Raw genomic sequence first — 17,861 nt, 5'->3', positions numbered from 1 at the left:
CTGACAATGCTACATACCAAACATATTTACTGCTCTTTAAATTCAGTATGAGGTGTTGATAGAGGGGTCTTTCTGCTGAATAAGTGCCATTTGAAGCCCAACCAACTAGTTTTGTTCTTGTAGGATGCAGGTTGTGTCAGCATTTCACAAAACATAAGCATTGTTATGTCCTAAAGGTTTCTGTTACATATTAAAAATATTTGCACATTTGATTAAATTTGCATTTGATTCCACAGTGATGTTTGAGCCATACTGCGGTCAGGGAAGATATGCCATCTTCCTCAGTTCAGTAACAGGTCTAGACAGCCTGGCGAACATAAGCGGAGTTTTGGCAGATTTCTCCATACTGCCAGCTCACTGCATCTCATTTCCAAAACCATTCGGCAGCATTGTGACAAATATGTCTACACTAGAGCAATGAATAGCAGACATGCTGAAAAATGACTACACTACCAAATTACAATGTTCTGAGAAGATGCTTTTAAGTAACTGCAGAGAGCTGAGCATAAAAAAGACTTGCTAATATCTGGCATCGTTCGGTTAATTTTCATGGCTGAAATGCAGTTATTTCAATAGGAATCCACACGATTGGGAATTTAGCTGAAAGGAAATATTTTCGCAGATTTCGCAGCGATTTAAAAAGCTGCTTGGTTTGAAAGTGACCAGTGTTGGGGAAAGTTACTTTTAAAAGTAATGCATTACAATATTTCACTACTCCCTAAAAAAGTAACTAATTGTGTTACTAAGTTACTTTTTATGGAAAGTAGTGTTTACTTTAGTGTTACTTTTTCTCATCTGGGCTGGGCTTCCTTGTTTGTTTTTTAATAACAAAACAAAGTTATATTTTTGGCAAGTGTTAAGGGCCTTCCACACCAAAAGTGAAATTAATTGGCCTCAGGCTGAAGGAAATGCAAATTCACGGTCGCGGCTCAAACAAACCTTTCAGCTGTGCTGCCATTCTGGATCGCACAAGAATAGGACGCAGGAGAAGAAACTTTCTTCAGCAATAAAAAAATAATTCAAATCTAAATCTAAAGTCATTTCTGCTTTTTAGTATGGTTAAATTGGATCATTGAAGGTCAGCAGCAAAGACTTTGGTTAATAAAGTGAGATTAAATACATAAAGTATATTTGTGTAATTCATCATTTAACTACTGCATGTTTGTGTAATATTCAGAGTTTGTATTTCACTATTTTTATTCACTTTGAGGAATACTGAATCTGTGTCTGTGCAAGTGAGATGAGTAAATGCCTGCCTAGTCAATACATGGGAAAACAAAGTAACTTGCGTTATTAATTTGAATAAGTAACTCAGATATTTTCTTGTAAATTTAAGTTACTTTACTAGTTACTTGAAATTTTGAAAGCTTGCATTACTTGTAATGCATTACCCCAACAATGAAAGAGACTTCTGTGTGAGCTGAGCTTCATACATCACTACACTATTGACACTAGTAAATGTCTGTCTAGCGCATGTTCAGCCCTACTCTGTGTGATTGGCCACTTACTGCATTAAAGAAGTATAACAGAAAAATCTAGGCTTTATTGTACTATATTCGTAAAAGCTGACTTTTAATTTAAAGATAAACAATCGCTAAAATTGAGCAACACGAAAAATTCAATTTTGGAAACTACATAGCTGGATGAACAGCAAAAAGGTGCAGTGCAAGCTAACAGCTTACTAGCTTAAAGAAATGCTCTTTTAAATGAGGTAGAATAAGATAATCACAATAATATCCTATGCTTCTGATCAGGCATTAAGGCGAGACACGGCAGGCAAAAACAGATTTTTCATGCAGTGGTCAGTTTTGAGATTTTGGGCTAGTTTACTCCTTCAATATGTGTTCTTTCAAGCTGCTGTAAAGAAAACGCTGAAAATATACATTAAGATGTTTATTTTATTACATTTTGTTTACTTGCGGCAGTAAGTTTCTACCGAATTTACCAGGAAGTTAGTATTCCAACGCCACATGCCGAGCTCCGTCTGTTTACTGAAGTCTGTCATGACCGGTATCGCTGTAAAGCTCTGAGTCTCCTGCACAACGCTATGTAACCCAAATATGGGCATTTCCTTTCTATCAGTAACCAATCGTGAATGTCCAAAGGGGGAATTAAAGCTAACGACGATTTCTCATTTAGAGCTATTTTAATCTTTAACTGCCGTTTTCTCAAAATGAGTTTTTTATCATTCTCCAGTACAAACATCTCAGCCTATGTAGCACCTATATACACCAAACTTTCCAGTTATACACTTAGCAGTATTCTGAAGATATTTTCAGAGGGATTTGTTAATAAATCATTCCTGGCCTGATTTATGTGACATTTTCATAAAAAAAATATGGTTAAAATCGATTTTAAGGCTATGGACACTATATTTTGATTTTCTAGGTAATGAAAGCATATATCCTGAAATCCCTCTGAGTTTTTTTTTCATCTTGTGTGTAAACAAAATGAGAAAAGAATTTTGCACCTGGCCTTATCATATGTTCAGATCTATCTACCGAAAATATATGCAAAATCGTGCATATTTAATGAGATAATGCCTAATTTGCATAATTAAACATACACATTTCTAAAACTTGTAATACATTTTTTTTATATACTTGTGTAAGTAATCAACTGAGGAAGTTTCATGGTGATATCTATTATTTTAAAATTTTACCCTATTCACCTGTAGTGTCTCGCCTTAAGTAAAGGTTAGGATCCGATCTTTGCCGTTCGATGGCCATCTCGGTAACGTCCCTAAGCAGCCGTCTTCTCAAGAGAGGAACGAATCCAAACTATCCAGATTCTGACAATCTGGAAACTAAGGTTACTTTGGTATGAACTTATCCCAAAGCAACATGCAAGGCCACATTTTCTACATCCATTGAAGGACTTCTTTGGGGACGAAAAAAAGAGGAATAAACGTGACAGCAGTGAAGCGACTCCACTGTATCGAAAAGGCTATAAATAGCTCAAGGCTGCTGACTCTACAGTATTATAAAGAGCCCATAGGTAATGATTAGGGCTCCGATTTCAGCGGGAGCGAGGGGACACATATGGATGGATGGATGCTGTGGTTCATTTCCATTCAATGACCTCCTCCAGTGACATTCACATAGGTTAGAGAAAACATGCATGTGTGTGGATTTCTATATTCTACCTTCTACGTATGTAAAAATATGCACTCAACTTATTATTCAAGCCAAGCCCAAAAATGACTAACAAAAAGAAAGCTGTGAGAAGCATGCAAGGACAAAAGGAACAATGTTTAAAGGATGGTAAAGGATGTTGCTATAGTAGCCGTGATTTCTCAAGGACATTATTTATAAGCTGTGTCCACTATGGGAAAAGTGCATGGAAAGACATTCATTTGTGTTTGGAACAAAATGAGGGCGAGTAAATGACAGAAGTGACATTTTTGTGTGAACTCTCCCTTTAAGACTGACGCACCTGAAGTGTGCCGGATCTCATGCCGGGGACGTTATCTGCAGGCATGTCATTTTAGGTTGTCAGCTGGTATCAGAGGGGAGGACGGGGAATGTTTGATGATGGCCAGACCACCGGCAACGTCACACTGGTGCCTGAAGGATCACGTCAGGGATCACTCACTTCCACAGTGACACGGCTAACTTTAGATCGCTCTCTTAATGGAATCATATGCTTTGACTCGCAGGCGACAAAGACAGCAGCAGATATTCACAAACTGTTAAACAACAAAGATGCCACAGGCTAAAAATTACACAACCACAAATGTTTTTTGTAGTTAATTGTCATTGGCCGATATTATACATTTATATTATGAGGGTTAATATTTTCCAATTAAACATTATTTTATTCCACGGATGCATCAATATTAAAATTCTAGTCAATACCAAATTTATAATAGATGACAACTGATAAATGGATGATGAAATCGACGATGAAATCGCTTTAATGTTATATAAAGAAAAGCAAACTAAACTAAATAATACTAAAATAATGGTTTGTATGTTAAATTTTAAAATAGGCAGAAACAAATTAAACGATTAAATAACTTTAAGCGGAAAATAAGTATGAACACTTAGACAGATAACAAATCTAAAAAATCTTAGTAAACTTGCAAGGTTTAAGTTGTTAACATTAGGCATCATGAACTAACAATGAAAAAAAAAATTTGTTGAGGAAATTTGTATATGTAAATGAATATAATGTATAAAAAAATAAATATATAGGCTAAAATGAACACAGACAATATTGGTATGGTAATTATATACTTTTCTACTATATTCAACTCTCTTTTGGTTTCAAAAGATATTCAGTTATTGGTAAATAACTAGATATTAGAATTAAATTAAATTTAAGAGGGCTTAAACTCAACAGTGTTCCATTCAGTTCTCTTACTATACCAGGTACTAAAACTATATAAAGCTACTGATCATATAGAAATTATTTAAATATTAACTCTTTCCCTGCCATTGACGGAATTTTCCGGCTTTCCGTGTTTTCACTGTCATACGGTAGGGGGCGCTATTACGCATCTTCTGAAAGAGCACTCAATCTCCTGATCAAACAAGCGATCAAAGCATTGCTTATGTTGTACTCTTCGAAAAAACACTTGTTTTTGTTTAAAATGTTGCTTTATGAAACTTTCCTACATTAATAAAAAAGAAAAGAAAACATGAAGCTAGAATAAAACCGTTAAAAAGCAGAGGGTCTGTCTTTTCTTTTGATATAGGCCTATTACATGTTCAGATATCCATACAACAAAATACTCTGGTGGCCATGAAAGTTTTGTGAAAATAATCCAAAATGCTGACACTGGCTGGCAACTTTTGGCGGGAAAATAGTTCAGATTTACAGTATCATTCATTGCCTCGGTTATCAGTAATAATGTGGAAAAAGTTGTAAAGTAAAAATATCCACCATCAGTGCAGCCCATTAAAATTTATCAGCGGACACTCAGAAGGAAACAAATCCTTTCACTGTATCAATAATCAGAGCTATTAGATGAGACTGTGTCTCTAAATCCAGCCTACTACACCAGAGTGCATGCTGGGAGTTATCAGAGCCCTCCACGGAGCCCGGAGAGCGCCGGGAACGCTCTGATAACAGTTGTCCCGGACGCTGGACCCCCCTCCCCTACAAACACACACCTTCTCCCATGGTGAACAAAAGCAGGAGGGTCGGCTCCAGTGAGATATGGATATCAGGCTCTCATCTCAGGAAATCAATGCAGAAGACTAACAAGGACACTCGACTGATCACAGTTGTGCTTTGAACCGACAGACCAACTCATGCTAACAGCCTGTAAATGAAAAGCATGCAATTAAAGCATGTCATACATGCACATCTTTTGGACCGTTTACAGCTGAAATGCTATTTTAATGAATCCCAAAGAGTAAAAAAATGGCCTCATTTAGGGAAGCAGAATAATTGTGCGCTTCTACTCAAGTCGTATAAATAGGCGCATCTCGGGACGCAGCATCTAAAAATTGACAGAGGCGAAATTAAAGTGGCCAAACGAAAATGAGCCTGTTCATCTGTAAGCAGCCAAGTCTGTATTCAGTCAATGAACATAAGCTTTCCAGAGACTAATAAGTGTCTGAACGCTTTCCGTCAACTCCCCCGGTTGTAACGCATAAGGGGTTGATTTGGACCAACATTTGAATTCTCTCTAATACTGAGAAGCAGATAATTGCTTTAATGCAATGGCTGACAACCTATACATGTCTGACAATAAAAGTCTATGCTAATTTGTCAAAATAAAACAAAATAAAACCACTACAAAATGAAATCAATCATTTTAAATGCTACAAGTCAATATTCATTTTGAGATTACATTCAACAGCTTATTACATTTTTAAAGATTATTGCAAACTTTATGAGTGTCACTTTAAGTGAGTGCAGAAATTGGGAAAATGAGCATGAACATTTATAAATAGACAAAGCTATAATTACTTAATTGCATTAGGCATCACAAACTAAGAATGAACAACTTTTTTTTAAATATATAAATATACTATAGTTCATCGTTAACTCATTTTGTACATAATGCATGAATGTTCATTTACATTCATGTGAATTTGTACAAACATGTACACCTGTAAGATTGTCTTTTGCTCAACAAGGCTGCATTGTTTTAAATAAAAAATACAGTAAAAAAACAGTAATATGTGAAATAATATTACAACTTAAAATAACTTTTCTATTTGAATATGTCTTAAAATGTAATTTATTCCTGTGATCAAAGCTGAATTTTCAGCATCATTACTCCAGTCTTCAGTGTCACATGATCCTTCAGAAATCATTGATGATTTGCTGTTCAGGAAACATTTCTAATTTCTATTATCATCAATGTTGAAAACGGTTGTGCTGCTTCATATTTTTTGTGGAAACCGTCATACATTTTTTCAGGATTCTTTGATGAATACAAAGTTCAAAAGTACAGCATTTATTTGAAACAGAAATCTTTTGTAACATTATAACTATCTTCACTGTAACTTTATCAATTTAATGCATCCGTGCTGAATAAAAGTATGAATTTTTTAACAACAAAAATCTCAATGACCCCAAACTTTTGTATATATTTTATTTATAAACTAAATTAACATTTATATAGATAAATAAATGCAGTTACATTTTTTTTTTCATTGTTAGTTCATGATACCTAATGAATTAACTAATGGCAATGTATTGAAAAGGTTTATTGTAAAAGGTTACCAAAAATCTCTTAAAACATGCAGTTTTGCATATTCAAAACTTCAAGAGATTATTGGAAGAAAAGTATGTGGAAAATGAACAGATAAACACCAAATAACTATTAAACATTTCTCAGTCACCACCAATTAAGAGTGAATGTTTGAGCCAAAGAAATCCCCCAAAAAATTAACACTTTATTTTAGGGTCCTAACTATTAACTAGTTGATTATTAAAATGCTTATTATTACTAAGATATTGGCTGATATTAGTACTTATAAAGCACATATTAATGCCTTATTCTTCAAGACCATATTCTACATCCCCAATACCTAAACCGGGGGTCGGCAACCCGCGGCTCTTAAGCGCCGCCCTAGTGGCTCCCTGGAGCTTTTTCAAAAATATGAAAATGGAAAAAATATTTTTTGTATTAATATAATTTCTGTAGGAGGAAAAACATGACAAACATTCTTAAAATCAACTGCTAAATTCAAATGTGCTCTGCGCGTTGGCTGGCGCTGAGCCAGAGACAGGCGCGCTCAGAGCTGTCATATAGGACAACTTTTCAGTGTTTTCAACCACATAATGTTTATTTTAGGTTTCAGACATATAAGTACTAAAAAAAACAATACATTTAGAGTTTGTAAAATACACACTGATGTCAAAGGAAGAGGCAATAATCATCCTTTCCATTATAATTAGACACGTTTTATTCATATCAGATACACATTGTGTAAGTAACTTTAAAGTTTACTCTATTCTTCTCCCAGTTCACCAGCCACTTACTTTTATGTATTTCGGGAGAAGTGGATGAATTCACGTGTTGTAAATCCAACAGATCCGATTCTCTGAACTGCGTCTGCGGCACAAACTAAGATGGCGGCGCCCATTACGCATACAGCTCAACTAACGCGATCGTTATAAAGGTGTTTAAACAACAAAACACTTCTACTTGCATATATTTGACAATCGGAATATCAGATATTTCATGCCATATCTAACAAATTTGTGAATATTTTGAATAAAAAATGAAAAATTACAAAAGCAGATCATCATTCATTCAGCTCTGTTGTTGCTGCGGTGTGTCACGTGACACGCAATGACGCGTCACCATGGAAACCATAAAGTGACACACGGTCGCCTTGAAAAACTCACGCTGGGGGGGTCAGTCAGAATATTTTAAACTTACGTGTGAAAGGGTTAAAGTTTTTCAACGTTGTAAAAATAATACACGAATAAATAAAACGAAACATAATACATTAAAATTATAATGGAAGTTAAACTTAAAGCACCGTAGTCACGTGGTGCGTCATTCTCTCCAGGATGCGCTGCAGGGAAAATAAACATTTAATCATGAATGCTCATTATGTAACGTTATTAGTAGCCTTCTTAATAAAGCTAATATAGACACTTACAGCATGTGTTGCCTTCATTATAAGGCTTATATAAGGCTTTTAATTTTTTGCAGCTCCAGACAGATTTTTTTTTTTTTTTTTTTTGGTCCAATATGGCTCTTTCAACATTTTGGGTTGCCGACCCCTGACCTAAACCTAATTCCCTTACTAACTATTAATAAGCAATAGGAGATTGAGGCAAAAGTTGCAGTTTATAGTGAGAATTGGACCCTAAATGAAAGTGTGACCCTAAAAAGAAACTAGATGGCCTCGGCCCGTATCACTACATCCAAACAACTTGTTTTGCCGAAACCAGTTTGACAGCGCACTAGAATGAATCAATGGCTACGATCAGGTATGTCAGGTATCCTTGCACTCTCACTGTGTCTGTGTGTGTTTCACTGTTTGCATTACAGCATCTGGCTCATGTCCAGGTGATACCGTGGTGAGAAATACTACACCAGACAGCAGGAAAACAAGGCCTCATTAACCCTGGTGTCACGGCTGACCTTTGAACCCTCATCCAGCCACTATAAAAGGAGAGGATGCCACAGTTATACAAACACACAAATTACTACGGAACACACCCTTATGTAATCCGACTACACTAAACGTTGCATTGTACTTGGGCGAAATGACATGCGTCAACTTTCCTTTTGTTACGCAAGTTAGTTTCATAATGAGAGGGACGAGAGTGAAACAACAGGCAGTTTCTGACTGTCGCCTCTCGGCATTCAGGATGAATTGAAATCACACCCTTTGATGTTTGGGATTTTTGCTTCAGGACTCTACACTTACTTTATTATTTTTCATAGGAACACTTATGCCTCCAAGTTTAAATTTACAAGGGGACAGGCAAAGCTGATACAAGTTAATTACTTGAGAATAAATATTTATACCAATAAAGAAATTTTAGTGACTTATCTTTTGAATCTATTCACCAAAATGATTTGTTCAGATTCATTCGCAGGCAAGTAGCCTAAGTTAGTTCACAAAGTCTTTCAGTTCGCATATGAACAAGACGCTTCATTCGTTCAGTTCATTTTTGAATTCACCAATAATATGATTAGTTGATTTAGTTGTTTCACATGAGACGCTTTGTTCAATCGATTATTTCACAAGCGTTCGTTCAGTTCATTTATGAGTGAGTTGTCCCAGTCTGTTCAGTTGTTTCATGAACAAGATGCTTTGCTCGCTCAATTTGTCCAAGAACGAGATGCTTTGTTTAGTTTAAGAGCAAGATGTGTATTGATTTGTTCAGTTCTCATTTCATTCAAGAATGAGTTGCCTCATTCGCTTAGTTTGTTCACAAACAAGCTGCTACATTTGTTTAGTTTGTCAAAGGACAAGATACTTTGCTCGTTCTCTTCATTCGTGAGCAAGATACTGATTTATTCCGGTAGTTCACAAACAAAATGCTTAGTTCATTTGGTTTCACAAGTGAGATTATTAGTTCATTTAATTCATTCAGAAACAAGATGTGTCAGTTCATTCAAGAACGAGACGCCTCATTCGTTTAATTGTTTAATCAATTGTTCAGTTTGTCTAAGAACAAGATGCTTCGTTTGTTCAGTTCATTCATAAACAAAATGTACCAATTCATTTAGTTTGTTCACCAACAAAATTAGTTGATTCTGTCGTTTCACAAATGAGATGCTTTGTTCAATCGATTCGTTCACAAACTATATGCATTATTTGCTCACAAACAAGACGTCCCAGTTCATTCAAGAATCACTGTTCAGTTTGTCCATGAACAAGATGATTTGGTCATTCATGAATGATATGTCTGTTCAATTGTTTCACAAAACGAGATGGTTTATTCACTGTTAATTCACAAACAAAATCCTTCATTCAATCAATTGCTTTGTTCAATTCAAGATGTTTTTATTCACAAACTTCAGGAATGAGATGTGAGTAAAATGCTCAAACTTTACAGTCCCACACGGACAGTTTCTTTGAATCTAGACGACTGGATCTAGATAAAAGGCTTTGGCACATCAAGCTTATGGCCAAAGAGCTGAAGGCAGAAAGATCATTGGACTGAGACTGCAGCCAGAATCATCAACCAAGACTTACTGTTCACATGCTTTCAAAAGCACACCGCTCAGCTTCCTTCACGTGTAACGCTAAACAACAACAGTGATTTCGATAGTTCGGGGACATTAGACTGTGAAGCGATGCCAAGTGCTCCACGCCGTCACGCACGAGTCGCTTCTTTCAAACACACTCAGTCGCAATATAAACTCAGTTGAAGTCTCTACGTTCTGACAGCGCTATTTTAAATGTGGTGTCTCAGCACATCTATTTCTGGCTGGAGTGGAAATGTTATGATATTGTGCTCGAGAGAAAGTACCGTGTTTTATTCTCTACGCTCGGCGATATCCACTGCGAGGATGCACTGATGTCTTCTGAAAACACTCAATGGAAACAGTGAACAGTGTTTTCATTGGTAAATTCTAGTGGCAACATATTTTAAAGACTTCTATCTTATATCTTGTATTACGTTAAGACACACCATCAACATGCAAGTCATTTTATTTTAAACAAGTGGATTGTTTATTTTAATGGCGTCCCGGATCACGTCGCTGGATTATATGTTTGTTCGGAGCATTTTGTTTTGTAAACGAGGCCCAGTGTAAACGAGAGTTGGTTCTGACGGTTGACGGTTGACGGTTGGTAAATGACGGTTTTATATTGATAATGTTTTCCAAACACTTACTCGCGAGCCAAAGCGAGTGGGTTTCGATACAGTTTCCTATGCAATGACGTTAGCCAATAACAGTGGCCGATTACTGACAAGCCTTAAAGGAGCCGCCGATTAAAAACCGATCATTTCAGACAGAGGCTCAGAATGAGGGTTGAAAATAATCGTTTTTACGTATATATATACACGTTTATTACGTTATATATATACGTTTTTTGTGTGTGGGTACAAAAAACTTTATTAACGTTATAAGAGAACCTCAAGGAACATATTAAAACAACAAAATCCATGTTATCACACCTTTAAAATGAACACGATGCTCTGCATAGCAAAAGCTGAAGTAGTTTTAATTCACACACAGTCTTAAATGGAAAAATTCATGCTGCGAGATGCTGATTATTTGTTATTAAGTGCAGACGGAATGCAAGATTGCATCCCAGGGTAGCATTTTCATCTTAACATCTCTATTCTGCCTAAAAGACTTATTATTTATTCATCAAACACTATTTAACTCAACATTTACAACTGGCATTGTAATACTAAACGGCAACGCAGTGCTAGTGATATCCTGCTCATGACCGTTACATGTTCACTATGATAAAGAACTGCCCTGTGTGTCTCACGTGGACCGCATTCTTACACGCAGAAGTACTGGGTCAGTGTCTAACCCACGAGCACAAAATAATCCCTTGATCCACGAGAGAGAATACAGGGCCAAGATTCACAGAATAGCAGGTCACCTGACACAGAAGAGACCCTGCGAGAGAGAGAGAGAGAGAGAGAGAGAGAGAGAGAGAGAGAGAGAGAGAGAGAGAGAGAGAGAGAGAGAGAGAGAGAGAGAGAGAGAGAGAGATAGAGAGAGAGAGAGAGAGAGAGAGAGCGCCCTGGCCTGTATCTTTGTCCTTGATCCCCTCAATCTCATGTATCAAATGCATCATTATACAGGACAACGAGGACACACACTCGAGCTAAACACCACAAACACACCAGAAACACTCGAAAACCTAATGAAAACACAAATTTTCTCAATTAAACGACTGAAAGATTAATTTGTGATTTTGAGATTATCTGCATTGACCTATTCTGGATAAATTTAGAATCATTTTTTATTTTTTATTAAGAGATCACGATTCTCTCCAAGTCTGAATAAACAACTAAACAAAATAACCTGTAATTTACTAGAGGTTCTGAAAAATTGTTAATTGCTGCAGTATTCATATAAAAATATTTAATTAATTTGAATTATTTGCATTGAATGAATGATTCAATGACTCACTCATAAATACTTGTTTGATTACTCGATTAATCAGCATTTTTGAACAAATGTCTTGAAAGAATGATTCAATGACAAATACATTTGAAGTCACTTGTCGCCATCTACTGGTGTAACAATGTAATTGGTTCAATCTTTATTTAAAGCGTCAAATTATTTTCAAAAGATGATTTCCTCTATTTTGATAGCTAACATAGACATCAGTGTTTAGCCAATATCCGAACTATAAACTTTTATCCCAGTACTTCTGTGATAATATGAATTATTGTAAGACAGAAATAACAATACTGTGTGGTTGAAAAGATCAGCGCCAGCGCCAACGCAGATCTGAATGTTCGCTGTGATCGTTGTCAAAGGTTTAATAGACACAGCTGATTCGCTGTCATTCAGGAATACGATTTGAATCGTGTTTGAATCAAGGTTGCAATCTTTTAACGATTAATTGAGCTCTAGTTTCTGATTGGCCGATTAACAGAAAGAAGCTCTATAGTGACTTTATAGTGAATTCAAAGTGAATATTGTGTGTGTTCATTTAAATTCAGGAAATTGTGTGTATGACTTATTTGCTATTGTTAAAGCTGAAAAGTGTGTGATTTGTGTCTCAGCCAATGGCATGAGTTTGGGGCGGGACTATATGTTTGCTGACCAATGGTAGACAGGGAGTGTTCGGAAAACTTTGTTAGGGAGTAATTTCTGTCTGTATCCTCGGCTAAGTCCTGGATTTGCCCACCGCCGCTGTGAAGGACGGCTCTCACATTCTTTTACAAGATTAAACTAACGACTGAAGGGAGCTGGGGGGAGAAATCACCATGCAAACTCGCACTGTAGCTAAAGCACTTACGATAAAAACACTAACTAACAAACAAACAGCTTAAACGGGAGTTAAATACAGTTCTGGAGACATTTCATCTTTCTCTTTTGCACACTATGAGCTTTCGAGAACCTTCCCAAGAAAATAAAGAAATAAAGAGGTACTAAAATGTACATGAACAATGGTAATATCTTTTGAAGAAAATATTAATATTATTATTTTTTAAACTAGATATACCAATCAAGTTGATACTGATATTACACAGTACTAAAGTCAAAATAAATTAAACAATATGGAAAAAAATATTTGTAGTAATCCTAATAATTTATTATTCATTTAAAAATATTTTAAACTTGAAAAAAAGCAATACTATTATTAAAAATAAAAATGTTTTATTTATTCAAAATGAATGAATTAATAATACAAATATAATTGCCAAAATAAATTAGTAAATAAATATTATTATACTAATAATATAGTATTGTAGGCTAGTTAATTAAATATTGGTCGAAAGAAGTACACTTTTTCTTTCTCTGACAAAGTCCTTATTTGTATGGGAACCCAAGTGATGTTATTACGACCCAAACCCAAAACTTTTAAGCCACCCAAGTAAAAACTCCAGGAAATACGGCATTTGGAAAATAAACAGCCAAAAGAGCTGTATTCTACATTAAACAAGTACATCTAAACAAAGATTAAATTGGATTTAATTATTATAATGACGGAAGGGAGTGGATTTATTTTCCTCAAAACAGATTATTATCGAAAGACAGAAATCAGGCCCACAGTAAAGTTGTCTAGCGTTCAGCCGGCTGAGCTACCTTGAGCGAGTCAGTGTCCAGGCTTCTGCCTGCCAAACTGCATTACCCTAACAAGTCTACATCTAAAGCTTCATTTCAGTTGTAATGTAGGGCCGGAGACTAGGGCCAGTGTTTTTACCAAGAAAGGGCACAGAGCGAGGCACAAACAAAATCCTCCATCCAGGCTAGACGGGAAATCATGTTGTGGTTCTGCCTTTGATCTCATGAAGAGATTAGACCAACAGGATTACAGGGTAGACTTGACCAGTGAAACTACCCGGTAGGGTTGCCAGGTCTGCACAACAAAATCAGCCGAATTGCTCATTTAAAAAAAAAATTGCGTTCCAGCCTGAGGATGGGATGGGGTGGGGTGGGAGGATGTAAAATGGATGTCGCTTAAACCCGCGAACTAAACAAATAACCCGCAGCAACAGTTTAAAAGTTGCATAATTCTGCGGGAAAACCGCAGACTTGGCAACACTGCAACCGGCCCAAAGTCACAGACCACGAGAGGGATAAGTATTACTAAACAATGCAAACTAAAGCACAATCCCTTTGCCCCGCATCTGTTTTGCCCACAAATAAGTGCTGTTATTAACCAACAAAACAAGTCTTACAACCACAGTCAAAAATTAACACTCGCCATGCACCAATATGCATAAACATCGCCTTTGGCAAGGGAATAATGGACAAGTAACTTTTTTTAGGTGCTGCAATATAAGTCCATTTAATTCAAACACAAGAACGATTCTCGCTTAAAGGAATAGTTCACTTAAAAATGAAAATTCTGTCATCATTTACTCGCCCTCAAGTTGCTCCAAACCTGTATGAATTTCTATCTTCTGCTGAACACAAAAGATGATATTTTGAAGAATGTCAGGGTCCATCAACTGTCTGGTTACCGACATTCTTCAAAATATCATCTTTTGTGTTCAGAAGAAGATAGAAATTCATACAGGTTTGAAACAACAGAATTTTTTTTTTTTTAAGTGAACTATTACTTTAAGTGAGCAAAAAGAATATCAAACAAAATTTACAAAACAAGAGCTCAGTGACTTTAATGGAGCTAAAAATGACTTTAAAGTCTGTGGGAAATTAATGATTTTTTCAGTTAATTACAGATTTCTAGTTAGGAAAATGGGGGAAAACAGCTACATTTTCAATTTAAGTTCAGACAACAAAAATGTATTTAAATGTAATCATGGCAAATACAGTTTTAGGGATAGTATGACACATTTAAGACTTGATAGTAAATGAATATGAAGATGAATATGGACCAATAGTATTACGAGGGTGTTTAGCAGCCGTATCGAACTGTTCCGGAAAGTTCACTTTTCAAACTCCTCAAACTAACTCCAAAAGAACTTCGTTGTGGCCTGATTTTGGTCAAAATTACGTCACATCAGTTTGTTCTTTGGTTTCGTTTGAAGTATATCGGGGCCTTAAGGCCTGGAAGTGCCAACGTAAATTTGGCAGGTATTGAGAGATCGATATATCGCACAGGTTAATTAATATGCTAATATTTGGCTATTCTGAGATGAACATAATCAGCCTATAACTGTGCTGATAGTTTAAATGGTAATTCACCAAGTGACAATTCCAAAATCTATGGGCAGTCCATAGATAAAACACACCCTTTTGATCAGATTAAATACACTGTATATATGCACCTATTTGATTATATCATATAAAATACAATAAATTCGTATGTATCTCTAAATTCATATCAATAATGGCACATAACGGTGGACCAGTATTGACAAATTTGGCATGTGTGTAAAAAACAATTTTTTGCCATCTACACTGTGGTAACACTTACCATTAATAAATGACGAACAAGAAAGCAATGTCAAATCATAACTCATGTAGCCTAAAACATCATGAAAGCAACTCAAGTAAATCATGCTCTGTCGGCTGATCCGGTCAAACAGGTTAAATGTTCCTCGGCTTACCCAAACATCCCTTGACAGCAAAGCGACCCGTGACTCATGACAGCGAGAAGAGTCGCATTCCTGAGATGATCCACCTGTTTCATGAAGCTCACCTGTTGTGGGCGGGGCTTCAACAGGTGTCAACAAAAGACCCGCCCAACAGAAACTGTATCGTGTGACAGCTGATATCATTTACATTTCACGTCCTAAAGTTTCCATAGGCTTTAAATTAATGGAGAAGAGTTAACTTAAAGTTCAAACTCAAGCAAAAACATCCTTCCAACAACCGAAGCTGAGGAGTTTCATATTTATCATTCCTGTCATCAGTGTGCATAAACCATCTATGAATGTCAGCTCTCACACACATAGGCTACGTATTAACAGCTATAAAATACTCATTTAAATCCTGAAATACAGAGAAATTTTACATAACACATTTTTATAACAGCTTAAAGAGATTTCACAAAAGCACTTCCCCTACTCTGTCATATTTGTTATATCACTTGTGACACTGTCAATACAATGCTTTGTCAACCTGTTTGTTTGAAAGCTGAGATGACAGACAAAATTTGCGTTATATTATAATATTTAAAAACGTTAAAATGCAACATTTAAAAGCTTCATGAAACCGACAGACTTTGAAACCACTTCAGCTAAGCACTTAACGGCATATTTGTCTTACTATCACACAAACAAACGCGACACAAACGTTAAATAACAAAACTAGAGTATTGATATTTAAACAACACAGGTTATATAGAAAACTGAAGCGCCAAGTGTTAAATTAAAGCTGTAAAACTACCGCACAGATCAGCTAGCGTTAGCGTGTTAGCATAAGTTGAGGAATCTCCGTTAGCTGAGGCTAAACGCGCGCCCACATTTATGACCTCATGCATCGATAACACACACATTTTAAGCTCTGGTTCTATTATATTTCATATTTCAGCTCTTAACAATTGCTGACATGGTATCAGAAACGTTAAATGTTAACAAACCTTATTAGAGGAAGCCCGGGCAGACATTTTGTTCCTTTAGCTGCTCGCGCTGAAGCAAGTTGAGGCTAAATGTTGTCGCCTCAAAGAAATAAATAAAAAACAGGGTTATGAGGGCTTGATCAGCCTGGGAGAGATAAAATCCGTGTTTTTCTTCCCCTCCGGCCCGTGTGTCGGGCTAAAGTGTGTTGTGGTCTCTTATAAGGATGAGCAGCAACATGTCAGATGAGCCCAAAGTTCGCCATGTACCGCCAGTGATCTCCTCTTATTGCTGATGAAGCGAATACATTTCACAAAATCTCTGAATGTGACACGTCTATCCCGCAAGAATCGGGTGTATTCATAGCATTCCTGATGTGTAATATCCGTTCGGAGGTGTGTTGGTCCACCTGCGGGGAGGCAGAGGGCGGGATGTCGTGCTTTAGCCCTGTGTGTATGTGTGTGTGAGTGTGTGTGTGCAGCAGAGAGAGAGACTCACTGCAATGGCAGCAGGAGGAGATGAGATGAGCTCTACTCTGCTCCCTCTTTCCCACAGCACAGCAGTGACATGTCTGTCTGACTGCCTGGACATTTCCATCGCATTTCTCCAGGGGTGGGAACATGAGAGAGAGAGAGCAGAGCATCATCTGGGATGTTCCACTTTGCCGTGTTGTTATTAAAAGGTATTGAGGTAAAGTGGTTTTATAAACTGAGTATTGTGAATGAAGAGGGTTTACCAGGGCACAATATTTTATGCAAACTCAGCAAAACAGTCACCTAAAAGTGACTTCTTTTACTGTTCAGATTTAAGATAGATAGATAGATAGATAGATAGATAGATAGATAGATAGATAGATAGATAGATAGATAGATAGATAGATAGATAGATAGATAGATAGATAGATAGATAGATACTGTTCATTAAATGTACGTTAAGTTATAATATTTTCGTCAATTATTTAGATTTTTTTATTATTATTATTCTATGTATTCCAAGCTTTGGCGATATTGTATTATTTACAGTCATGCAATAAAGCCATTTTGAATTTGATAGATAGATAGATAGATAGATAGATAGATAGATAGATAGATAGATAGATAGATAGATAGATAGATAGATCGATCTTTTGATTTAATACTCGTACATTGTAAAGATTTACTTGAATTGTAAATCTGTAGAGTAAATCAGGCTCTGACCACATGACTCCCACAGGAAAACCTCACTCTGTCTGCATTACACTGACAACTTCCTCTGATTCTTTCAGCTCTCACAGTGCAGACCTCCACTTTAGACAGCATCCGCAGTAGAGGCAGAAA

At 36.3% G+C, this 17,861-nt stretch overlaps 1 protein-coding gene across 5 annotated transcripts in view; it reads right to left on the bottom strand.

Moving 5' to 3' along the window:
- The window catches only part of tjp1b (tight junction protein 1b), a 126,568-nt gene that overhangs the window by 44,596 nt on the left and 64,111 nt on the right, over window positions 1-17,861 (bottom strand). Inside the window, exon 1 of one of the 5 annotated variants that reach the window (XM_084094109.1) lies at window positions 16,569-17,106. The exons of the other annotated variants lie outside the window; for them this stretch is intronic. Within the exon in view, the coding sequence (XP_083950235.1) occupies window positions 16,569-16,595 (27 nt within the window). The 5' untranslated portion in view covers window positions 16,596-17,106. Of the gene's footprint in view, window positions 1-16,568; window positions 17,107-17,861 lie in introns of those variants that run through there. 5 annotated transcript variants of the gene reach the window in all.

Source organism: Abramis brama (assembly GCF_963993115.1).
Source record: "Abramis brama genome assembly, chromosome: 20".
In the NCBI taxonomy this organism is placed as follows: Eukaryota; Metazoa; Chordata; class Actinopteri; order Cypriniformes; family Leuciscidae; genus Abramis; species Abramis brama.
Note: the sequence above shows the minus strand (reverse complement) of the source record. Positions and strands in the feature narration are given on the sequence as shown.